At 39.1% G+C, this 26,494-nt stretch overlaps 1 protein-coding gene and 1 pseudogene across 2 annotated transcripts in view; both read left to right on the top strand.

Moving 5' to 3' along the window:
• The first annotated feature begins 365 nt into the window (after window positions 1-365).
• On the top strand, window positions 366-1,513 carry LOC102953108 (annotated as a pseudogene).
• A 2,511-nt stretch (window positions 1,514-4,024) lies between these two features.
• Window positions 4,025-26,494, top strand: part of KDM1A (lysine demethylase 1A) — a 61,794-nt gene continuing 39,324 nt past the window's right edge. For both annotated transcript variants that reach the window (XM_042994635.1, XM_042994636.1), the window contains exons 1-2: window positions 4,025-4,499; window positions 12,565-12,730. In XM_042994635.1, coding sequence (XP_042850569.1) covers window positions 4,146-4,499; window positions 12,565-12,730 — 520 coding nt within the window. In that variant the 5' untranslated portion in view covers window positions 4,025-4,145. The remainder of the gene's footprint in view (window positions 4,500-12,564; window positions 12,731-26,494) is intronic.

The raw sequence follows: 26,494 nt of genomic DNA on the forward strand, positions 1-26,494 counted from the left end.
AGTCAGATGTTAACTTTTTAAAAATTGGATAAGTTGCTCTAGCAATTACATTACTGGGTATATATCCAAAATAACTGAAAGCAGGGTCTTTTTTTTTTCTTAATTTTTATTTATTTATTTTTGAGAGAGGGAGACAGTGAGCATATGTGAGCATAGGCCAGGGGTGGGGACAGAGACGTGGGAGGAAGGAGCAGAGAGTGGGGGAGAGAGAGAGAATCCCAAGGTCCGTGTTGTCAGCGCAGAGCCCAACGTGGGGCTCGATTCCACAAACTGTGAGATCATGACCTGAGCCAAAATCAATCATTGGATGCTCAACCGACCGAGCCATCCAGCCACCCTGAAAGCAGGGTCTTGAAAAGATATTTGTACACCCATGTTCACAGCAGCATTATTCACAATAGCCAGAAGTGGAAGCAACCCCCAAATCCAACAACAGATGAATAGATAAGCAAAATGCTGTATATACACATACAATGGAATTATTCAGTCTTAAAAAGGAAGGAAATTCAGAAAACTCTGTTGGTTGTTGCAGTGCTCTCCTTTCCAATCCACCATCTGTGGCGGAAGGTAGAACCACTGTCAAGAGGCACATTTTCATGAAAACCCTTATGGGAAAGACCATCACTCTTCAGGTTGCACCATAAAATACAGTAGAAAATAAAAGCCAAGATCCAGGATAAGGAAGGAATTCTTCTTGATTAGCAGAGACCGGTCTTTGCTCGCAAGCGACTGGAAGATTGACGTATTTTGTCTGACAACTACGTTCAAAAGGAATCCAGTCTTCATCTTGTGTTGAGACGTCGTGGTGGTGCTAAGGAAGAAGTCTTCCACCACTCCCAAGAAGAAGCAGCAAAAGAGAAAGAAGGTTAAGCTGGCTGTCCTGAAATACTGTAAGGTGGATGAAAATGGCAAAATCAGTCATCTTCATCGGGAGTGATGTGGCGCTGGAGTTTTTATGGCTAGCCACTTTAACAGACATTATCGTGCCACATGCTGTCTGACCTATTGCTTCAACAGACTGGAAGACAAGTAATTATATATGTGTTGATAAAAGACATGAACTAACATTAAAAATGTTTTAAAGGAAGGAAATTCTGTAACATGCTACAACATGGATGAACTCTGAGATTATGCTAAGTGAAATAGGCCAGTCACGAAAACACAAAAGCCATTTGATTCCACTTAATATGAGATATCTCGAGCAGGCAAATCTACAGAGACACAAAGTAGAATGGTGGTTGCCAGGAGCTAGGAGGCAGGGGGAAATGATGAGTTGTGGTTTAATGGACACAGAATTTTATACGAGGAGAGTTCTGGAGATTGTATAACCGTGTGAATATAATTAACACTAGTGAACTATACACTTAAAAATGGTTAAGGTGATGGGTGCCTGGGTGCCGTTGTTGGTCGGGCATCTGATTCTAGATTTCCACTCAGGTCTCACGGTTCCTGCTGATAGTGCAGACCCTGCTTGGGATTCTCTCGCTCCTCTCTCTCTGCCCCTCCCCCATGCACACGCCCCCTGTCAAAACAGATCAATAAACTTTTTTTAAAAATGTGTAAGGTGAGGGGCACCTGGGTGGCTCAGTTCATCAAGCACCCGACTCTTGATTTCGGCTCAGGTCATGATCTCACGGTTTGGGAGTTCAAGACTCACATCAGGCTCTGCACTGACAGTGCTTGGGATTCTCTCTCTATCCCTCTCTCTCTGCCCCTCCCCCCCCCCACACGTACTCCCTCTCTCTCAAATAAACTTAAAAAATGGTTAAGGTGATAAAGTTTACGTTATGTGTATTTTACCACAACTTTTAAAAATGAAATAAATTAGTGGGGCGCCTGGGTGGCTTGGTCGGTTAAGCGTCCGACTTTGGCTCAGGTCATGATCTCACAGCCCGTGAGTTCGAGCCCTGCATCGGGCTCTGTGCTGACAGCTCAGAGCCTGGAGCCTGTTTCAGATTCTGTGTCTCTCTCTCTCTGCCCCTCCCCAACTCACGCTCTGTTTCTCTGTCTCAAAAATAAATAAACATAAAAACATTTTAAAAATAATGAGTTAAATAAATCTTTGACATATGCTCATTATTTTGTATGAGAGTTCTTCATGTTCAAATGTCAATTTTAATGGCTATGATATTTTAATATATTGAATTAGTGGCCACTTATTGGGCCTTTAGGTTAGTTCTTCTTTATTGTTATTATATATAACCTGAGGTAAACAGCATTAAAGTTAAATCTTTGTACACATACTCACATCTTTTCCTAGAATGTCTTCTGTAAAGTGGAATTGCTAGGTCAAAGGATACATATATTTTAAAAATCTAATTTTAAGTTTTATAAAATTATTAAATGTGCAAACAATGTGCGTTTAAAACAGTCTTTGATCTCCTATCTCACCCCTTCCCATCCTCAAATTATATGACTCAGATAACTTGTTCCAACTTTTTAACTGTTTCTTCTGGCATTTATCTTGATATATCTAAATTGTATGCTTGTAGTGTTAATTCTTGATTTCTCATTTAACATTACATATTATCTTTTTATGATGGAAGATGAGGATTTAGCTCCCATGCAGAACCTCTCCCATTCCCTTTTCGTCCCTGCTCTGTAAACCCCTCTCATCTCTCTCCTCCACAAATTTTCTCTTTTCTCCATTCTTTCAATGTAATTCCATCACTTTGGTGAAAACAATATTCATTATGTTATTATGGCCACATCAGTGTAGTTCATAGCTGAGCCATATGTTGTACTATGACTACACCTTTTTTTCTCGCACAGCTTTTAATTTTCCTGAACTTAACTGCCTTCCTTTTTTTTATTTTTGTTTGCATAGTTAAAAAAAATTCAACTTCAGTGAAGTGAAATTGACATAAAGTAAAATATAAAAATATATACAGCATAGTACAGTGAGTTTTGGCTAAAATCCATCCAATCAGGATAAAAAAACATTTCCATCACCCCAGCAAATTCCCTCCTGCTGTTTTGTAGTCAACTCTCACCTTCATCCCAAGGGATCACTGACTGGATTCTAGCACTAGAGATTAGTTTTACTAGTTCTTGAACTTCATGTAAGTGGAATAATTTTTTGAAAATTACAGTTTGAAGGGGCACTTGGGTGGCTCAGAAGAGCATGTGACTCTTGATTTCACAGTCGTAAGTTGGACCCCACGCTAGGTGTAAAGATTGCTTAAAAAAAAAAAGACTAAAAAAAAAAAAGAAAGAAAATTATAGTTTGAAGAGAGATGTGTAAAAAAGCAATTGTAGTTGTGCGTAATAAGTTGAAACAAGCTTGAAGAAGACAAGCTGTTCCAGTGTTCGGTCACTAAAGGAGTCCTGGAGGAATTGAAAAAAATAAGTCACCACCACCATCTGCAGCACTAGAAAGAATTAACCTGGAGTAGAAAGAGGTGTTATGTATGGAACACATAGGGAGTGGGAGGAGGTATGAGTGAGTGAGAGCTAATGGGAAGGAGGTCGACAGAAGAATATGAACACAGCCCTGGAGGCAACAGCAATCCAGTTTAGACTCAAACCTGGGTTTCCTAATTTCTGTCCATTTTATTACGAGGAAACTCACTTGCTTTCCCAAGATTTCCCATGTCCAAGCCGGACAATTGCGAAACAGTAAGATGACTTACCAGTTACATTTCAATGTTTTCTCCTCACTAGACTTGTAAGCTCTTTGAAAGCAAAAACTTCATCATTAAACCCTTGTCACGTAGTAAGCATTAATAAATATTGGTTGAGCTGACGAGTGAGTGAATGAATGAATTTATGTATGTATGCAAGTCCCTCGGAGGTGCAGGGAATGTCACCCGCGGAGGTGCAGTCCGGCCCCCAAGCCCTAGGAGCGAGAAGGTGCTGGGGCCAACGCCAAAGGCCAAGGCGACGCTCTAGGAAAGCATCGTGCTCCGTGCCGTGGTGCCGCTCTAGCCGCGAGGATGCCACTCTATGGCAGCGGGGGAAGGCGGGGCTGTGGGCGTCTCGGGCCTTTTTGTCCGGACGCTGCGGGAGCGCGCTCAGCGCGTGCGTACGCCGTGGCGGTTGGCAGCGAGCTACCTGCGCGAAGTGAGGAGAGGCGAGGCTGCTCCGGACTCACGGACCGACAGACAGAGCGGCCCCTTCGGCCGTCGGCGGCCAGGCGGCACGAGATGTTGTCTGGGAAGAAGGCCGCGGCGGCGGCTGCGGCGGCAGCGGCCGCGGCGGCGGCCGGGACGGAGGCCGGCCCCGGGGCAGCGGGCGGCGCGGAGAACGGCTCTGAGGTGGCCGCGCCGCCCGCGGGCCTGTCGGGCCCTGCCGAGGCCGGGCCGGGGGTGGCGGGGGAGCGCACTCCCCGCAAGAAAGAGCCTCCGCGGGCCTCCCCTCCCGGGGGCCTGGCCGAGCCACCGGGGTCCGCCGGGCCTCAGGCCGGGCCTACCGTCGTGCCTGGATCTGCGACCCCCATGGAAACGGGAATCGCAGAGACTCCGGAGGGGCGACGGACCAGCCGGCGCAAGCGAGCGAAGGTGAGGCGCGAACCCCTCCCGCACGCCGCAGACCCCGGTTGCTTGGCTTCCTCTAGGTTGTCCGGCCCCGGCGACCCCCACCGCCCCCTTGTCTTGGGCCTCGAGCCGCACGCCCACCCAGACCTCCCAGCCCGTCGGGTCTTCACCGCGCCTCCCCACCAGCTGGGTGGGGGGGGTGGGGGGGAGAGGAAGGGAGGGGAAGGGCTTCGCGGGTGTTGAAAGCAGTCTTTGTGCCGGGACCCGGCCGTCTTGGGAAGGGGGATTGGCGGGGAGGGGTGGTTTACTCCTTGCGTCTGTGCACCTTTTCATTTTCTGGCCTGGGAAACATGGCTCCCTGACGTGGAGTCCTGGTGGGCGCTGTTGGAGACGGGCATCGCCTGTTGGCCCGCGGATGTGTCTGGAGGCCTCTCGGCGGTGTTTCAAGGAGTTTCAGCTGGGCGCGCATTGGGGCTGGAGGGGCATGCTAAAGAAATGGCCTTGGCTATGGAGACCGAAAAGAAACGAACATTTTTGTTTGTTTGTTTCCAGCCCTGCTGGGCGCTAGTTTTCCTCTTTCCTTTTATTCTCTCAACGATCTTTTGACTTAGGGTTTTTTGTTTTTTTTTTTTTAACCGGTGAGGAAGCTGATAATGTCAATTAGTCAAGGTGCAAATACCTAGGGAGGAAAAGACTTGTCACGGAACAGAATATACAGACGGCAGCTGCTTCACCTCTCTGGGTGCCAGATGCCGTGTGTTCAGAGAGTCACTTACGTTTTATTTTTGCTCAGCAGCAGTGGGCAGGTTTTGTGAGCCCCACGTTAGGAAATGAGCAAGCTGAGGCACACAGTTGAAGCAGCTTGGCCAAAGTCACCCAGCTAAGTAAGTGGCAGAACTGGAAGCTGCGTTTCCGTTGCCAGGAGGCAGCCTCAGCCTCAGACAAAGGACCACATGGAACACCCGACGGTGCAGGGCACCAAGGCAGTGCCAGGAGCAGACTTTTTAGACTTGGGTTTTTTCTGGAGATGTATCCTTTTAGAGTACATGTTTAAAATCGTGCGATTTTATAAGTTACGCATACAGCTGTAATTTTTAAATGCATGTGCCGAGTCAGTGTGAGCTTCTTGAGATGGGTTATTACCCAGACTGAGCCCTCACATTCAGCCGCCCGCTGGAGAGATCTCTCTGCAAGAGTAAATACCCCGCGCTAGAAGGAGGAAAGGCTTTTGGCGGCTTTTACCAAAGCGTGGGTTAGAAAAGACACAGATGGGAGACTCCCAGCCCCCAGAAATGAGCTAGAGGGCAGAAGCCCGAGCGTTTTTATTTTACTGTTTCAATAGAAAGTATGGCTAGAAAGCATGTGGTAAAACATTTCTTAAAAACGTTTATTGAGATAGTTGATAAAGGATAAAATTTACCTTTTTCAGGTGGTACGACCGAATGGTTTTTAGCATGTATTCACAGAGTTTTGCAGCCACTACCACAGTCAGTTTTAATTTTAGGACATTTTCATCACCCCCAAAAGACACTTGGACCACTGGCAGTCATTCTTGGTTCTCCACTGCCCTAGCAGCCACTAACCTACTTTCTGTGTGGGTTTGCCTGTTCTGGGCCTTTTATGTAAACAGAATCATAGAATATGTGGTCTTTTGTGTCTGGCTTTGGTATGTTTTCGGGGTTCATCCATGGTGTATTTCCATCTGGTACTTGACACAACTCCATGGCATAATAATATCCCATTGTATGGATATACCGCATTTTGTTTATCCATTCATCATTGTGGCGGACATCTGGGTTTCCACTTTTTGGTTATGTGTGATGCTGCCGTGAACATTTATGTACAGCGTTTTGTGTGTGTGAACGTATGTTTTCAACTCTCTCGGGTATATACTTGGAGTGGAATTGCTGCGTCATATGGTATCTCAGTGTTTTACTCTTTGAGGAGCTGCCAAACACTTTTCCACATCAGCCACACCGTTTTACGTTTCCGTCAGCAGCAGATGAAGGTTCCAGTTCCCCCATATCCTTGTCTTGAGCTCTCCTAGTGGATGTGAAGGGGTGTCTCATTGTAGTTTTCATATGCGTTACAAGGATGACTGATGATATTGAACATCTTTTCTTGTGCTTATTGGCATTTGTTGTATATCTTCTTTGATGAAATGTTGGTTCACATCCTTGGCTCACTTTAAAATTGGGTTGTCTTTATTGCTGAATAGTCAGAGTTCTTTGTGTATGGTGATTGCAGAAGTTTTTTATTTTAGTGTCCAATTTATCTTTTCTTCTTTTTGTCCCTTTTGCTTCTGGTGTTTTGATTTGTTTTTAAGTTTATTTATTTTGATGGAGCATGAGCTGGGGAGGGGCAGAGAGACTGGGAAAGAGAGAATCCCAAGGAGGCTCCTTGTGGTCGGCGTGGGGCCCAGCGTGGGGCTCAAGTCCATGAACCAAGAGATCATGACCTGAGCTGAAATCAAGAGTCAACGCTTAACTGATTGAGCCACCCAGGCACCTGGGTGTTAGATCCAAGCTTGAGTCACCCAAGCACCTGCTTCTGATGTTCAATCCAAGAAACCATTGCTTAATCCAGTGTCATGAAGATTTACTTCCATGTGTTCTCCTGAGAGTTTTATAGTTTTAGCTCTTGGATTTGGATCTGTGATCATTTTGGAGTTAATTTTTGTATGTGGTATGAAGTAGGAGTTCAGCTTCATTCCTATCCATGTGGATATCCACTTGTCCCAGCACAATTGAAGACTGTTCTCTCCCCCCTTTGAATGGTTGGCATCCTTGTTGGTTAGCCCTAAATATAAGGGTTTATTTCTGGACTCTCAGTTCTGTCCCACTGATCAGTATTTTTGTTCTTGTGTCTGTATCGCACTGTCCCGATCACTGTAACTTTGTGTAATAGATTTTGAAATCAGGAAGTTTGATTTTTCAATTTTGCTCCTTTTTTTCAAGATTGTTTTGGATGTTCTGAGACCCTTGCATTTCCATATGAATTTTAGGATCAGTTTATCAGTTTCTGCAAAAAAAAAAAAAAAAAAAAAAAAAAAGGCAGCTGATACTCTGATTGGGATTGTCTTGAGTATGTAGATTTCTGTCTTTGTAATTATCTTGTGTTTATTTTAATTCCCATTATACTGTTTTTTCTATTGTGATTAGCTTTGAAATTCAAAAGAAAAGTGGGTCACCTGTTTATTTGGGGGAGCAACTAAGAAGAAAGAAACTGGGGACACTGACTTATTCCTAGTCAGTCTTGGGAGCCAGAGAAAACAGACCTCAAGGGATAGAGTATCCATTAAAGGAAGAAAAATCGAGCTGAGTCCATTGTAGTAGATGGGCCTTACTTCGAGAGTTCTGAGGTATATGTAGGGCTCTTTCTGTATTTGTAGTTATAGATATAACAGACGTAGATACAGATGTATTATATATATTATATATATACATGTGTGTGTATATATATATATATATATATATACACACACACACACACACACACACACACAAAATTATGTAACTAAAACCAGGTTCAGGGTATTGGAAGGGGTCCATGCATTTGAGGGTCCCTGAAGGTTAAGTTTTGTAAATTTCAGAATAAATTCACCCCTGAGTGTGTATGCTAACATTATGGCAAAATATTTAAGGGTTGGAATTGTTAAGTTGGGCTGGGACTTTAGGGACACTTCAGCATTCAGCTGGCCTTGAAAAGGTGCAGAATTTAGAAAAGTATTCTGAAAAGGACAGACTTTTTGGAATTGATTTTTCTTGCTATGATTCATTTTCCTTAGGAAGATAAACTCTACCTTGTAAGGCTTTTAGGTTTAGATACAATGTAAACAAAATACAGTGTCTGGCTTATAGTAAGGTGCCCAGTAATTAAGTATTACCAATGGAGAAAGGAAGTGAAAAACGCTTGGCATATTATGGGACAAGGTTTGAGAAGCAGCAGGGAGTCCAGAGTGGAAAACTGAATGTTGGGGACAATGGGCAAATGAATTGGAAATGAGGTTTTTCTAGGAGCAAGATAGGAGCCAGAGGGATCAGTAACGTTTGGGTTGTAGAGTCATGTTCAGGTTATAGACAAACACTAGATCTGTGTGTTCAGTACGGTAGCCACTAGCCCATGTGACTGGTACAACTGATGAAACTGAGTTTTTACTTTTGATTTAAACTTAAATTACCACATGGTAAGTGCCCAATAGCCACATGTGGCTGGCTAGTGCTGCCATGGTGGAAGTGCAGATGCAAAACGTTGCCATTATCATAGAAAATTGTATCAGACAGCACTACACTAGACTATGAAATGCAGACCTTAAGTGCTAGGACAGTTCAGAGAAAGGAAAATATATATTTGTAAGTTTGGAATAGTTAGGAAATAATTTGTGGAGGAGGGGCGCCTTGAATTTTAAGCATTGGATTAACAGAAAAAGCTTTTAGGAAATTTAGGGATCAGTAGAACATCGAGGACTTTTTCATTAGTGTATTAGAAAATGGCTAAAGGTGTAAGTTTGCATAGTTAGAGCCAGAAAGTTTATACCTGGTTTGAAAAAGTTGGCGTTCATCTTTTAAACTATCTGAAAATAACATGTATGGATTTGGAAAATCAGTCTGGCAGTTGTGCCCTACTGAATTAAAAGGACTAAAGATTCAAACAAAAAGACTGGGGCTTTAAGGTGATTGGGAAGTGGATGAATCATTGTAGTAAGGGTGAGGGAGAGACTAGAGATGTAAATTTGAGAGTTGTCTGTGTAAAGGTGAGAATAATTACCCTACTGACTTCTATCTGTCTATTGGATATCTTTATGTCCTTGTTTGTAAGTGGTTGTAGAAGTTCCAAAGTCTTTGAGGATTTTACTTAAGGATGAGAGGTTCCCACTCCTTTGTGTTCAAAGTATCTGTTCCTTTGCTCAGGGGAATAGTTTTTATTTTTTTATTTTTGAGAATTTGTATGATTCTTTCACTTTTTTATTAAGTGGAGAACTTTTTTAAAAGCTTATTTATCTTGAGAAAGGGAGAGAGAGTGTGTAGAGAGAAAAAAAAGCAAGAAAAGAAATGCAGAGTCCATTGTAGGGCTTGAATTCACCAACCCCAAGATCGTGACCTGAGCCAAAATCAAGAGTCCATTGCTCAACCTACCGAGCCACCCAGGCACCGCCCACTAGAGAAACTTTTTTTTGTAAGTAATCTCTACACCCATTATGGGACTCTGAACTCACGACCCCCAAGATCCAAGAGTCACACGCTCCTCCGACTGAACCAGCCAGGTGCCCCTCTTTTTTACAAAATAAAACTTTATATGCAAAATTTCAAAATAAAGTACTATTTGCCTGTCTTATATTCAGTTTAAATTTATAACCTTTATTTTAGTTGTCAGGGTTTCAGAAAATGAGGCTTTTTTTTTTTTTAATAGAGCCAAATTTGAGAATGGAGGTTAAACTTAATAGTTGTAGTCTTATTTAAGTCTCAGAACCCAATTTTATTTCTGTACTTTGTTTATGAAGCATTGTGAAGACCCAGTGCTTGATAAGTAGTACAAAAGGTTGTTTTTTAGCTTGCCTAGCCATTTCAGGACGCTGCCTTGGTTGAACAGATTGCAGAAGAAATGTCATTCTTAGGTCTACCCAAAATTTACCTAAGCAGTACAAGTTCATGTGTTGTTGGTCTCCAAAGTACTAACACATATAAGTGTGTATTTAAATGAAATCCTGAAGAATTTTAGGGTTCTGTGGAACACAGATGGTTTTTTCTTGATATTATTGTTTTTAAATACTACCTTTAGATATTTTTGCTCCTACTTCTAGATATTTTTCTAATCTTCCCCCCCCAACCCCCCAAAAACTAAGAACTCTGTATTCCTTCTTAGTAGCTACTACTTCATCAAAACGTTGGATTAAACAATGTTAAAAAGATTGTTTTTGCTGCAAAACTTCTCAGTAACTTTAATGTGCGTTGTGGTTCTCCTAGAGGGGGCCTGTAAAGAATGCAGTACTTCCCAAACTTGATCATGGATTCTTTTTTCCTTCAAATAGTATAGTGTCTTGTGGAACACCCTTTGGAAAGAGCTAAACTACTGCAGTAGAAAGGATCTTACATTATTGTTTCAGAATTTGCATATTGCCCAGTTCCATGGTAGGCGCTTATTAAGTGATTATTGATTAAATGGATGAGATTGATGAGCAGAGGATTAAAGAGCTGAATCTTTGAGGGTAGGGAGGGGTCAAGCACTATTGAAAGCTGAAAGAAGAAAGGATACTGCATACTTTAAACATAGATTACATTTTCTGACCCCTCTCCCTCTTTGAAACTTTTCCCATGCTGCTTTTTTGCCCATTGTCCTGAGGTTTGCTCCTACAGTTTATCTCAATCAAGTAGAATGAAGGTTAGTGTCTAGACTTCTGGAGGTTTTATTGTCAAATCTTTCTGTGAGATGATTTGCCTGGTAAGAACCATTAATTTGCAACTGGAATTTCAGCTTATTAAGGGCAGGAAGACTCTCATTTATAATTGTTTTCTCCATTGTGATCATGTACTCGGTGTTCCATATTTGATAGATGAATACTATTATTTGTGTGTTTAAATAAGAATCTTAGAGCATGGGTCAGAACTGTTCAATTTATCCTTAATTTTTGTTTCCATTTTCTGACACAATCCCTCTTACCTTCCCTAGCCTAGCCACCCACTCCCCTGCCCACCTGTGGTCATGTCATTTAAAAAAAAGAAAAAGACAGATATAAAAGCAGCCAGCCATATGGAACTATTTCAAAGATATTTCAAAAGTTAAAATAGATTACATTTGCTGTAATCCACAGGACTATTAATTTCAGAAATCTAATAAGTTAGGTACATTATTTGTGGAGACCATACTGTCTTTGCTCTGTCTCCATAGCTAATAAATTTTTATTTTATTCATTTTATCTTTTAATTGAATCTGAATAGAGAGCTGTTGTTTCTGTGGCTTTCTGGAATGTTTTTTAAGGGTGGGAGTCACAGTGACATTTTGCCAGTGTTCTAAGGTTGGTGACTATTTGTAATACCGTTTACATTTTGGTAAACAGGTCCATTATAATCTTCCCTATCCTAATGGCTTTACCCCTGATAAGGCTTCCTCTTTCTACTTACTACCTGGTTCTCTCCTTTACACTTAGAATATGAATTAGTAGTATGACCTGTAGTCTCCATTTCCGTTTCACTTCTTAATTTGTTATATTAAGGTTTCTTTGCTCTCACTGTTCAACTCTCTTAGGTCAACAGTTATTATTTTTTAATGTTTATTTATTTTGAGGGAGTGGGGGAGGGGCAGAGAGAGGGAGGGAGAGAATCCCAAGCAGGCTCCATGGTGTCAGCGCGGAGCCTGAGGCGGAGCTTGATCACATGAACTGTGAAATCAAGTCATTGGTTATTTTTTAAGCAAATGTACCTTTTCATAGTTTCAATTTGACTGTTGCCATTTGTGGTTTTTATTACCTGCCATTTTTCCCCATTTGGTTTCTGGAATTTTGCTGTTTTGCCATGGAATAGAAGTACAGGCTTGACATTTGACAGACTTGTTATTCTAGTTGATTATATTTTTATCTCAGGGTTATTTTAGTCTTTTGTTGAAACTTCTAGTGTGATTATGATGTATACATACATATGTATAGATATGCCTACAAACACACACAGTCACACACACACATTTTAAAAGGTTTTAGGAGTTGTAAAAAGCCTCAGATCCATTGCTCTAAATGTCAGTACTATGATGTAAAATTGATAGGTTGGGGTAAATGTGAACCGACATGAGATTGTTTCATGAGAGATTTTAGGGTTTTGTTTTGTTTTATTTATTTAAGTAATCTCTGCACCTAGTGTGGGGCTTGAACTCATGACCCTGAGATCAAGAGTCCCATGCTCTTCCAGCTGAGCCAGCCAGGTGCCCTGAGATTTTGTTTTTAATAACTACCTATTATGGTCTAGCTTGTTCCTTGTTATTTACTTATTTCCCTTAAAATTTGAAGTTAAGAAGCCATTCACATTCACTGATGGTTCCACATTAAGTCCCTGGTTTTAGATGTTCACTGTATTTAGCTTTCCCTGGTATAATCTCCACATAGGTAGAGTACAGAGAGATGGATGAAAGCTTGGCCAACCTCTCAGAAGATGAATATTATTCAGAAGAAGAGAGAAATGCTAAAGCAGAGAAGGAAAAGAAGCTTCCCCCACCACCTCCTCAAGCCCCACCTGAGGAAGAAAATGAAAGCGAGCCTGAAGAACCATCTGGTGAGTAATAGTAACCAACCAGTTTTGTTTTATCCTGAAAATAAGAGTAAATGAGTTAAATCCTATTCTACAGTGTTATTTATGTCTTTATCTTTGGTTTATATTCTGATATTGGCCATGTGTGTCAGTAGTGCGTGTATGTATGTGTAAATATATATGCACGCACGCATACATGCATACGTACATATGTAGTTAATACTGATATTCTTTGTGTGTGTGTGTACATATATAGAAGGAAAGTAAAAGATGGGGATGGAAGGATAGTGGCAGTATAAGGCACGCGGAAAGTTGGAGAAATAAACAATTAGAGAAAACATACAGAAAACCAAATCCAAAGAACCAAACCCCTCAGATTTATCTCTGATTTAGAGTTTGTAGATAGAAGGGTTCAGAAATTACTCTGGTTAAATCACATATGTATCACATGGTTAGATACTTTCTGATTAAACCCTCAGAGTGGGGATCAGTTTTGAGAATATCCTAGTGAACAAATGTAAAAATATATTATGAGGTCAAAAAGAAAAGGCCTAAGTGCCTGTTACTGTTTAGTATTGAGCCCTCCAGTCAAAGGAATGGTAGAAGAAAAGGCTATGAAGAGATTCTAAACTCACACAGTCTTCCTATGACAGTGGAAAGATTATTGGAGACTATAGTATTGGTTTCAGAACTTCAAACATCTTTAAGGAATTCTCACTAACATCCCCTCAGATTGAATCCTACTGAGGATACCCAGAGCAAGTAGGGATACCCTTCTGGTTTGGATAAAGCAAACAAAAGTAGAGTCTTAATTTTTTGTATCTTCTGTCCTTAATGGCATTGCATTAATTCTTCTTGACTTTGAATTTTTACTAAGTTCTTCTTAAAATACATTTTATATTTCTGTAGCTCCAGGCCCATTTACCTCTTCAATTCTTGTAGTCCTGTATCTTTTAAAAATAGAATGTTTGTTTCAGATCCCATCTGCTATATCTTGCGTGACTTTCATAGGTACCCAGATACAGACATACTTAATTTGAGAAGTTTTATCTTTTGTTTTAGTTTTTTTTTTCCCCCTCCTCTGTAATGTTATATAAATCACCACATGTTATTTAAAATAATAGGGTTATTACTGATGTATCCTTGAGAAAATTACAAGTCAGTTGTTAAATTAATTTAGATTTAGAATTTATCAAACAGATTCTGGCCAAAACTCTCAAAAATTAAAGCTTGTAATTTTATAGCAATTATAATAAAAACACAGTTTGAGAACATTGAGAACAAGATGATTAAATTCTGGGTTCAATTTATCTTAGGAATCAGGGTTTTTCTAAGAATGGCTTTCCTAAGACTTTCTTAAAATGACCTCTTGGGCACCTATTGGGAGTGGTATATTAACTCTGGAACTAGTGTCCCTGAGGCAAATGCAGCCTTCCCTGTACCTCAGAACACCTCCTCTCTTTTTGTTGGTATTTTTTTTCTTTCTAGTCTTTTACATTTAGCTCTCTTCCTTTCTTTGTGTCGTTGCCTCCAACTCCTCCCTTGATTCTCTACTCCTTTTTCTTCTGTATTCTTTGGTTCTTGCCTTTCTTTTCTTCTACCTTTGCTGTAGACTTTCTGGTGAGGTACTGGGGAAAAGTCTTTTGATATCTGTCATAGGTCAAGAGACTACTGTTTCTTGGTTTGAAGGCTCTAAGTATTCTTCAGTAGATGTATTTGAGATGCTGCCTCACCCTCTTTTTTTGTGTGATTGTCAGTGTCTCCAGTAAACAACTGACCTAAGTAGGTACCAAGTTAGTATATACTCTGAACATTTTAAACCTGGTATTGGTGTTTTCTTTTCCATGAAAGAGGTGTTTTATTTTGTTTTTTTAATTTGTTTTTCCATAAATGTCAGGCATTGTTGCCCAAGAAGGAAATACCTTATTAAAGTGATGTAGGATTTGGGGAACTGTGTTTATGATATTATGTTCTGGCTAAATTTTTATCCAGTTGTTTAGTTTAAATAAGTTATCTTAGTATTTGGGGGGAAAGTTAAAGTTTCTTAAGTTTAGAATATCTTCAGTGCTTAGAGATGTGTTGATAATAGCCAAAACTTGCAATATATTATTTGTGATTCTGAAAATAAAATTATTTTTCCTTTAAAACAACTTGAAATTTAAAAAAATTTCTGGGGTGAATTAGGGAAGTACTTTCCCCAGTAAAGTAGTGGCAACTTACTGGCCTGTGTAATTTAGAATTAAATGGGGCCCTAATAGTGAATCATAAAATACTATCAGGTGAATTCAAGTATTTAGAAACTGTCCAGGGACTCCAGATCTCCTGTCTTATCAGAACTAGCTCTTTCACTTAAGTTTTCATTCAAAAATTGAACAGAACCATTGTCATATGGGTATCTTAAGGTCTTTTGAGAGAAGATGTGGGTCTTGTTTTTTACCAAATCTTTTCTTCATCTCAGTCATTTTAGATGAGAAATTAATTTACTCTCTTTAAATATGTAAGTAAGGTTTGAATACGTTTCATTTTTACCAGCTTTTAAGTTTGTTTAGAAAAATTTGCTTTGCTTTCCATGATGTTGAGAATAAAATATTTTGTTAGCACAAGGTTTTGCAAAATCCGTTGGGTCAGATAATATTACTGGAGAAGATTCCTTTAGGAGAATTCTGAGAGGAGGCCAGAAGGGAAGGCTGGAGCCTTCATTACAAGGCTGAGAAATTTGAACTCGTCCTTTAAACACTGAGAGGATCTGGTCAGGGTAGCACTGAGATATTTTGTATTTTGAGTGAGAGGCGTTGTACAAAATACATTTTTTGGAAAAATCAATCTGATGTGCTCTATTAGAGCGAACTAAAGAGGTAAAGAGACTGGCTGGGAGAGATGATTTTGGTTGTTTTGATAATCAAGTTTAGTGAATTTTGGTCAATGGAAAAATCTCAGTATCAAAGTTGAACTTTTATGGAAACGATGTTGGTTTTGTTGTTTGTTTGGATTTACATAATTGGGAAGTTCTATGTTGTGGCTTAAAAATTATTTTTATATTTGTTTGCTTTTGATGATAACTGAATGTGGCCTATAGTCCTACGGTAGTCACATGAGTAAATAATGTATTTTTCATGCTAAGTATTGCTGCTTATATTTAAAATTAAAGTTTTCCTAAATGTTTCTGTGTATTTTTACATTTATACACTTCTGAATGTATTTGTTTTAACAAATGATGGATTTATTTGGTTTCCTAGTACCTCATCTATCAAGATAAAGGTGTTTTTTAAAGTCATGCCAACTGAACCTGAAAATGTCCTTGGAATCGTGTGGTTATTAGTAATGTCAAATAATATGGGAACATCTATAAAATAGAGTAAAAATCTCGGTTGGTCTTTACTGGTTTCGATACCACTGTTAAAGTGGCCTTCTGTTAGTGAATTTTTTTTTTTCCTTTCTTGGCTCAGTTGTTACCCTGTGTATATTTGATTATTCCTCAAAGACGTTTTACTATATTAACTAATTTGTTAGCACTTAGCTTTTTAATTTTAATGCAAAAACACGATTTTTTTCTCCACTACCTTTCATCAGTTGAAAATTTTCAGAAAAATCTTACTAGTAGTTTCTGAATTTAAATTTTGTGTTGGATAGCTGTTTAAGAACTCTGGTTTGGGAAGATATATTTCATTTTGGGTTAGAAATAGCTTAGTTGTATAAAGCTTAACACTTTCATGGAAGCTTGCTTTAAAACAGTAAAATGAAATTTGAAATCGCTATTAAAATGCCTTTCTCAAGATGTTAAGTTAATGAATTTCTCAACAGAGATATCAGAAGTATGTTTAAAAATACATATATGTGGGGGAGCCTGGGTGGCTCAGTCGGTTAAACGACTTCAGCTCAGGTCATGATCTCACGGTCCGTGAGTTCGAGCCCCGCGTCAGGCTCTGTGCTGTCAGTTCAGAGCCTGGAGCTTGATTCGGATTCTGTGTCTCCCTCTCTCTCTGCCCCTCCCCCACTCATGCTCTGTCTATCAAAAAATGAATAAATGTTAAAAAAAAATTTTTTTTTAAATACATATATGTAAAGCACATGCATATGTCTGTGTACCAGTTTTCCAGCCTCAGTGGTATGCTAATACTGTAATGAAGCTCAAAGGCTTACGTCAAATTATTGGTTCATTTTGTTAGATATAGTTATTAGATATGGTTAGCTGATTGATGACAGCTCTGCATTATAATCTATTTTATTGAATGACTGTAGGAAGAATCACTTTATCTCCTTGTTTATATTCTTTTAAGAACACATAATAACTCTTACAACAATGTAAATAAAAGAAAGTACCTGCCCTCTCTTCTGTCTTACATGGTAATTTTGGGGGGGTGTGTGTGGTGTGTGTTTGAAAGAGAGGTAGGCTGTTTAACGTATAGAAATCATTGATGTGAAAGATTGGTATGACAAAAAAATTTTGTGGTTTTAATAATTTTGGGGCCCTTTTCATGTAATAGTCCTGTCGATTGAAAGAATATTTCACAAAATCACATGAAAGGAGATGCAACATAAATTAGTAAAAATACTAAATTATATAAAATATATAGAATATGTGTATGGGTAGAAAAGTTTAAAATCCAGTGAAGTTTGATCACAAATACTATTAAAATGAAAATATCTATGACAAAAGATTGATGACCAAATATTTTATGAATTGCTTACTCAGTATAGCAAAAAATCTAAAAGGTAGAATCTTTTGAACTGTCCTTTACAACTTAGTATAATAATAGAATTTGACCAGAGAAGAGCTGAAGATGGATTTCCTTACTTTAAAAGAAAAAAAAAAGGGCGCCTGGTGGCTCAGTCGGTTGGGTGTCCAACTTCGTCTCAGGTCGTGATCTCGTGGCTTGTGGTTTCGAGCCCCGCGTCGGGCTCTGTGCTGACTGCTTGGAGCCTCGAGCCTGCTTCGGATTCTGTGTCTCCCTCTCTCTCTCTCTCTGCCCATCCCCCGCTCACCCTCTGTCTCTCTCTGTCTCCAAAAATGAATAAATGTTAAAAAAAAATTTTTTTAGAGGAAAAAAAAATAAACGGTGGCCTAATACTTATGTGACAGCCCTTATGTTTTCATAGTTCTTTGTTCTTAGGTGCTGTGAGGCAGTCATACTGAGGTATTCAGTCAAGTCCTGGGTTTGGTGGCATGGCTAGTTACCGTCAGAGTTTGGTGAATGATTTTAGCATGCCATAATTATTTTCAAGTGGCTTATCCCAGGCTTTTCTCTCTGATTTCTCTTGCTGTACCTTCAGGTGCAATCAGAGAGCAGGTGTAACTTGCAGGTTTCCTGAAAATGGACTCGGATTACCTCCACAGGGAGAATTATAGAATTCTGTTACAACCCCATACCCAGCAGGAGACCCTCTTTTGTAGATCTACTAGAAGTTGTTGGGAAATTCATTCCTAACAGGATTGTTTATGTTGCCATTTTGGCCTGCTAGTGTCAAATAAGTGCCTGAAATCATTTTAGTTCTCCTTATATGAAATATGATGCATACACTTAGAAAGCAGACCTAGGATTTTTGTATAGCATCATTTTTTTGTATAGCATCATTTTTTTTGTATAGCATCATTTCAGTGTTCTGATTTGGAACTGTGCTTCAGAATAATTTACTGGAGGACTGAGAAAAAAGTCACAGATTAATTCAAAATTTTTATATTTTGAGAGATAACATTTGGACCAAGCTATATATATTACTATGCAATACATGGTCCCCACTCTCAGATGATTTATAGCCTAGTAGAGATACAAATGTGTACATAAATCTGTAACAGAAGGTAAAATGAGTCTGAAATATTAAATTTTAGTATAAAAATTTGGAGGAACTTGGAAAAAGAGTGGGACGAAAGTAAGTCTTCCTAAATTTTTGGCTTACTGGAAGAATTATTTTTAAAAATAGTGTGGAAGTGAAAATTTTTTTTTTTTTTTTAAAGATTTTATTTTTAAGCAATCTCTACACCGGTCTTGAATTGAACTCACAACCTCAAAATCGAGAGTCACCTGCTTCACCAGCTAAGCCCAATGCCCTGGAAGGGAATTTTTTTTTTTTTTCCTTAAAGAAGACAGATGGCTCCCTTACTCTTTATTTTTATTTATTTTTTTAATTTGAGAGAGAGTGCAAGCTGGGGAGAGGGGCAGAGGGAGAGAAAAAGAATCCCAAGCAGGTTCTGCACTGACATGGGGCTCGATCTCACAAACTGAGATCATGACCTGAACTGAAATTAAGACTCGGACTCTCAATCAACTGAGCCACCCAGGCGCCCCTGGACAGGAAATTTAAAGAAAAGAAAAGAAAAAAAAAGTGGAGACATTTTCTACACAAAGTAAGATTGCCCCAATCTTGGCAGTTCCTCATTGACTTTATTATACAACCATTAATTGTAAAACTACAGTGCTTTGTTCCTGGCGTGGTGCTGGGTTCTGAGGGTGCAGCGCTGAAGACTAGGTCTTTCTGCAAAGAATTCATAGTCCTCTTTAGGGTTACAAATTTAATAACTGGCTACAATGAAGAAACAATACGATAAAATTGTATTCAAAGTACGGTGAGAACCCAGAAGTTGTTTTTAAATGTTTTTCCCCAAATTGGATTTTGGAAGTTTTACATGAAATGTGAAGGAATTAGGCTTTTATGAAGCAGTTGAGATCCTTGATTCTTTTTTTTTTTTAATTTTTTTTTTTTTAACGTTTATTTATCTTTGAGACAGAGAGAGACAGAGCATGAACGGGGGAGGGGCAGAGAGAGAGGAGACACAGAATCGGAAGCAGGCTCCAGGCTCTGAGCCATCAGCCCAGAGCCCAACGAGGGGCTCGAACTCACGGACCGCGAGATCGTGACCTGAGTTGAAGTCAGACGCTTAACCGACTGAGCCACCCAGGCGCCCCTGAGATCCTTGATTCTTAACTGTTAACTGCTTTTGGCCAAAACCACTGAATCAAATGCTACCAGTTTTAGGTTCAGTCTTTGACAGATTGAGCTGCTTTTAATGATTTCATTTCACTGATTGATTAGTTTTTGTTGTTTTTTTTTTAATTAAAGCAAATTAGTAATTTGTTTAGCTGAGCAACTTTAATTTTATAATTAACTTTCTTTTTGCTACCATCCTTTTTTGGTCTGCTCATGATATAATAGAACAGATACTTTGTCTATGAAGATTTTCTCATCTGCAAAATGGGACTTGATACGAGAGATCAAAGGAGAAAATATAAATTCCACTTTTGTGTACAAACATCTTGTATCTATTAAACACAGACTTGAACTAGGAATAGGGTTAAAAATGTTAACATTTTGCAGTATTTGCTAATTACGGTGGCCTCAAACATTTGAAGATAGGGTTGTGTTTTTTTCCTTTTTTTTTTTTTTTTGGCATCTTCTGATGTGAAGATAGAAGAACACATATGATTAATTAATGCCTAAGAAGTCAAATCTCCCTGTAGCAGTGTACACTCAAATCATACTGAGGTTGGGAAGAGCCTCTGATTGTGGTCTGGGAAGATACAAGATAGCCAGCATTCTGAGAAATTTATTTGAGCAGGAAAAAGGGATTCTCTTGTTGAAATTAATTCATGGTTATCAGTTGTGAAAAGTTATTACAGTTCTTTTAATAGCAGGTCCAGGGTAAAATTCACTATTGGCCTTTTTAGAAATAGGTGAGGAATACCTACCTGGCTGGCTTGGTGAGAAGAGCATGTGGCTCTTGATCTTGGAGTCCTGAATCTAAGCCCCACGTTGAGTGTAGAGATTGCTTACATACATAAACTTAAAAAAAAAAAAAAAAAAAAAAAACAGGTGAATAACTAGAAAAGTAAGCTTTGTTGTTAACTACTCAAATTCACATTAAGCTTGGTAGTCGAGCAACATAACATAGCATCTAAATTTTAAACTTTATTTGGAACATTTTGAAAACTGAACTATAAGCCAAGATTTTACAACAAAATAGGTGAGGAAAATCCCTACTATGGAATGTGGAGGGAAATAGCATATGAAAAAGTCCATTCTTTCCTTTGGCTTCTAAAAGCTTTGCTTTCCTTTTTAGCTTATAGGGCTTTTATTTTGTATAGGATTTCTGGTACTGAGGTTTCTCACTTCTGCTCCAATGTTAAAAAGTCTTCAGGTGTAGATCAGCAGTGCTACTGCTCCTCCAGTGGTAAAGGGAGAAAATTTTAGGCAGGTTCTTACCTTAAGCAGCACCCTTTTCCTGCCTTCTGGGCCTTAATGACAGTATAACACTAGGATTGCTGTTCTAGTTGGAACCCATAGATTTCATTCTGGATAATTTTGTTGGAGAGTATTGATCAATGTTAGCTGTGTTAACTGCCTATGATGTGCTTCAAAGGAATGCCTGAGGCTTTCCCTTTAGGCCAGTTTCATCTATCTCAGGGAACCCAATTCACTTGCCTTTGCATTTCTTTGAACTGCTGTAGATTATTCTGTCCACAATCATAGTCAAAAAGTTAGGAAAGCGATGCATTAAAAGCAGTATATTTGAGGTTATTTTTAAAGCCACCTTTCACTATGGAGAGGACTGGAAGGCAGCAGGAAGTGGTTATAGTCACCAATAACTCGCTACCTTTCAATTATTTAAAAAAATTTTTTTTGTCATTTGTCTGTGTTGACCAATTCCTCTTTGAAACTGTGACTTTCCTTATGAGATTAGTCATACATTTAAAACTGCTTCAAATTCTCTGAGCCTATTGTTACCCCCATGCTATTTTAAGATTTTTTTTAGGGGCGCCTAGTTGGCTCAGTTGGTTAAGCGTCCAGCTTCAGCTCAGGTCATGATCTTTATGTTTGTGAGTTCAAGCCCTGCATTGGGCTCTGTGCTGACAGCTCAGAGCCTGGAGCCTGCTTCAGATTCTGTGTCTCCCTCTGTCTCTGTTCCTCCCCAACTCATACTCTGTCTCTCTGTCTCTGTCTCTCTCTCTCTCTCTCTCTCAAAAATGAATAAAAACATTAAAAAATGTTTTTTAATATTTAAAGTGTCCCCTCTCTTTCTGTCCCTCCCTTCACCCCCTCGTGCTCTTTCTCTCAAAAATAAACATTAAAAAAAATTTTTTTTAAGACTTTAAAGTTTTAGTCCTAAAGTTCTAGTCTTTAATTACTTTAAAGACTGAGTAATTAAGTAAAAAATATTTCCGTTTAATTTTACCTAAATTTTTCCTAAATTTTGCATTTGGTCCACTGCATTACTACTCCTGACTTAAAAGAACTTGGAGCCATCTTGAAAGTCCCTTATCCCTTTTATCAAGTCTGTTGTAAAGTCATGTAACTTCCTGTGCATAGCTTCTTTGACTTGTTATTGTTATGCCCTATCCACTTTCATTGTCCTCTTTTTATTCAAGTGAATTTCACTTGATATCTAACTTAATCGGCCTTTCAATTGGATCTCCTTTGTGTAGGTCACCTTTTTTCCTGTAATCCATCTGGTACAAAGTGACCGGATTAGTTTAATTAAAGTATCACTTGTTTTGCTGTTTTTCTGTGACAGGTCATACAGTTACCCCATTATTATTAAGATCAAGTTTAGGTTTTGTCACTGAGGGTGGCCCCTTTTACCTATCCTGCTCTCCCACTTCTGTAAGTACTGTGTCATTCTATACCATGTCTGTGCTTTTCTCCTTGCTTTTATAAGTGTTCTAGACCATATTGGTGGTTTGACTGCCTCCCAATATATCCAGACCTCTGTGGATTTATTGAGAAAAGCTTCCCTGATTCCTCATCTGTATTAGCCTCTTGTTTCCCTTTCTTTAAAAAAAAGTTTCTTGGGGCGCCTGGGTGGCTCAGTCAGTTAAGTGTCCGACTTCGGCTCAGATCATCATCTCATGGTTTGTGATTTTGAGCCCTGCATCAGGCTCTGCGCTGACAGTTCAGAGCCTGGAGCCTGCTTTGGGTTCTGTGTGTGTGTCTCTCTCTCTGCTCCTCCCCTGCTTGCACTCTGTCTGCCTGTCTGTCTCTCTCTCTTTCTCTCTCAAAAATAAACAAACATTAAAAAATAAAATTTTAAAAAGTTTCTTTGTGGATATTTTTTTATCTTTCCCCAGGTAGATTATAAGCCCTTTGAAAATAAGTATTTAACCTGTTCCACTTTCTGTTTGTGCTTGGCAGTTTTGAGATAGGTATTTGGTAAACATTGAATTAGTGAGATTATTAAAATATAAACTGAGGTGTTAATAAGAGCAGAAACTTATGTCCTTAAAGATGGTTTAAACTTTTAAGATTTTTTCCCCCTCTGCTAATGTGTCAGGTTTGATTGAAAACAAGAGCTTGGCAGTCACTTTGTTCTGTAAATTTGGTAAATTTTTGATTAAATAAATTTTAATAAATTGTTGTGGGTTTTTTTTTGTTTGCTTAAAAATTATTGCTTCCCAGGAGAGTTAGGAATTTCTCAAATTGTGTACAAAGTTATCAACATGAATATGATTTCAAGAAACTAAATAGTCACGGGGTGCCTGGGTGGCTCAGTGGGTTGAGCGTCTGACTTCGGCTCAGGTTGTGGTCTTGCACTCTGTGAGTTAGAGCCCCATGTCTGGCTCTGTGCTAACCACTCAGAGCCTGGAGCCTGCTTTGGATTCTGCCCCTCCCCCACTCATTCTTTGTCTCTCAAAAATAAATAAGCATTAACAAGAAACTAAATAGTCACAATGTGAATCTGTTGGTCAGTATGTACCTGAGAACAACACATCTGTGATCCTGCCCTTCTTGCTTGTCAGATAAAAAATACTTGAAAGTCATCATAGATTTCCTTTTAAGATATTGGCAGAATGGTCTCTTGGGAATCTTAATCGAGACTATAACTATAGTGCTTCACTGTTCTTCAAGAATAACCTAACAGGTTTGGGGCGCCTGGGTGGCGCAGTCGGTTAAGCGTCCGACTTCAGCCAGGTCACGATCTCAAGGTCCGTGAGTTCGAGCCCCGCGTCAGGCTCTGGGCTGATGGCTCGGAGCCTGGAGCCTGTTTCCGATTCTGTGTCTCCCTCTCTCTCTGACCCTCCCCCGTTCATGCTCTGTCTCTCTCTGTCCCAAAAATAAATAAAAAACGTTGAAAAAAAAAAAAAAGAATAATCTAACAGGTCTGTAGAAGGTTTATTAGAGGGCAACCGAAGAGCTGCTATGTAAGATAAATCAAAAAGATTTTATCTTCAATTTGTAGAAGATATACACAAATACAGGTCTTAAGGGTCTCTACTTTAAACTTGAGTGTGTGTCTGTGTGTGTGTGTGTGTCTGTGTGTCTGTGTGTGTGTATTGAGAATGAAAACAAAAGGAGGTCTCCACAGTAGTGCCACAATCAAGGTGATAGGAAAAAGTTGTTTTTGTATATTTTCATTTTCTATTTTGAGTTTGAGCTCATGGAAGATAACAACTATACTTGCCTGCTGTTCCATGTCCTTTCACAGCAGAGTCCTAGGACAGAAGGACCCAAAGAGCAAATGATACGGCATTTTATATGTTCTAATCAGAGACAATCCTGGATGGAAAGTTAGCTGCAAATATTTGTATGTGTGTGGTTTTTAAGAAAATGATGGAAGAATTGGTCTACAATATCACTAATAAAGATGATGCTGTTATCATCTGTCTTTGGAGAAGTAGGCACCCTCCAAATACTCATGACTGCGTTATGATTAGAAAATAGCAACCTCCTCTTCTGAACCTTCATCAAGTCAAATGATATGTTGTTCCTTTACTTAATTTTAAGCACCTATTTTGTTTTTCATAATTTCTTACATGTTTATATCGCCTGCTTGGTTTTGCTCTATTTCTTTGCTTATGCAATGCTTTGGAGTGTCTTTTTTGACTTTCTGCTGTTAAGAGACATCCCTTTAAAAAAAATCTTCCCAGGGTATTGAATATTTTTCATAATACGCCTATATATTTTTATCAACTAACAGTATATGAATTTTGTTCCTTTTTTCAAAAGCAGAAGACAAAAAAGACTTCCCTGTCTTGTTATAAAAGAGCAGTCTTGTCAACCTTTTGAGCACATAAGTCAGGCTTAAGAAATCTATGTTTCTATTAAATACCATTGACAGAAAACAGTCAAGAGCTACCTGCAGGTTAAAATAATTTAGCATTCTGTATGACATGTAGCAGGGGAAGAAGGAAAATGATAGAAATGGGAAGGATAAAATAATTCAGACTTAATGGCTAGCATGAAAGTGGTTTTTGTTTTATTTTTAGAAATGGTGAGATGCCTTTGTGACGAGAGACTGTTGCTTTTATTCTTTGCCGTGCTGGGAACGTAATTTGAGAGAGAGGAGCTATATTGTTCCTAATGCTTAAATGTTTCTTGGAAACTGTATTTATTTTATTGTGTTGAGCCCGCCTCCTTGAGTCAGTCTTTTGATCTAGTGTGGTTCTGTTTGGAAGAGTTTCTTTAAAAAAACTCTGAAAGATTTTTTATGAATAAATTTAGAAGTAATTAAGAGTGAGTATTTTTTATTTAGACTTTAAAAATTTTAACGTAGGGCCTGCATTTTCAAGATGTTTGCAGATTGGATTTTGTAACTGGAGTCATCTCATCATAATTATATGCCCTTTTTTAAAGGCTATAAACAACAAATCCTATACCTTGTGCCTTGTATGAGAACCATAACCTTCTAGAACCTAAAGGGCCTGTCAGGAGTATAGTGAGATAACTTTAGAATGAGATTCTATTCTACCTTAACAGCAGAGCGTGTACCTTCTAGCAACATATTCTAATGTCAGGAATCATTTCTGTCTAAACACTTTGGTATACATGAAGATAGAGATGTCATTTTCACTTTCCTGTTCCCTTTTAATTCAAATGGTAGATAATCAATCTTTCTTGTTGAGATTCTTTTAAAATAAACTATTTAATGAAGCTTGTCCAGTTTTAGATCACTGGAGAGTGTTTTCATATCTTCCAAAGATCATGCTGTAGTTTCCCCATAATGTACCAGGTAGACAGAAGCTTAAGAAGATCATAGCATCTGTTTTGGTGAAAGATTTTGGAAGAGTCCGGAAGATCATCTATCCTGACTTTGATTGAACTTTCAAGCTGTGATACTTTTCTTGAAGTTTTCTATATATTAGTCAATGAGGAAAATTTCTTAGGCTTACTGTGTAGCTTGAGGTAGGAGACCCCCTCCTTACCATATCTCCCCCTACCCCCCCCCCCCCCCACTGTGTGTGTCTATCTACATTACTTGGCATATGACTGCAGGGTGTATTGTGGTACAGTTGAAAGTTTTACTAAGGAGGCCTGGCATATTCAGATCTAGCACTGTCTAGCATGCTTAGTAAATGAAACTTGTTTTGGAGCTGAGTCTTTACAGTTCTTTGAAGTCAAAGGGAGAATTTTTCATTAAAACTGTAAGTCTTGGGACACCTGGGTGGCTCAGTTGGTCAAGCGTCCAACTCTTGATCTCAGCTCAGGTCTTGATCTCAGGGTCATGAGCTCAGGCCCCACTTTGGGCTCCATGCTGGGCGTGAAGCCTACTTACAAATACATAAATAAAATTGTAAGTCTTGTTATTTTATGTATATTCTTTTTGGATAGAAAGGTGAAGATAAAGAGATTGAGCAGATGCTGAATTGCTGCAGCTCTAGACCCTAGAGCCCTGCCACACCTACCACTCTTAGCATAGCAACAAGTAGTAAAAGACACTTGGAATACTTTTTTCCCCCAATCCATGCTGGACTGACAGGAAGGATTTAGTGATTAGAAATACTATGTACTTTGTTCTCCTACTTTTCAACAAGAATCAGTGTGTACAGTTGAAATTTTCTGACCAGAATTTGGAAGACTATG

This window comes from Panthera tigris, chromosome C1, assembly GCF_018350195.1.
Source record: "Panthera tigris isolate Pti1 chromosome C1, P.tigris_Pti1_mat1.1, whole genome shotgun sequence".
Lineage (NCBI taxonomy): Eukaryota > Metazoa > Chordata > Mammalia > Carnivora > Felidae > Panthera > Panthera tigris.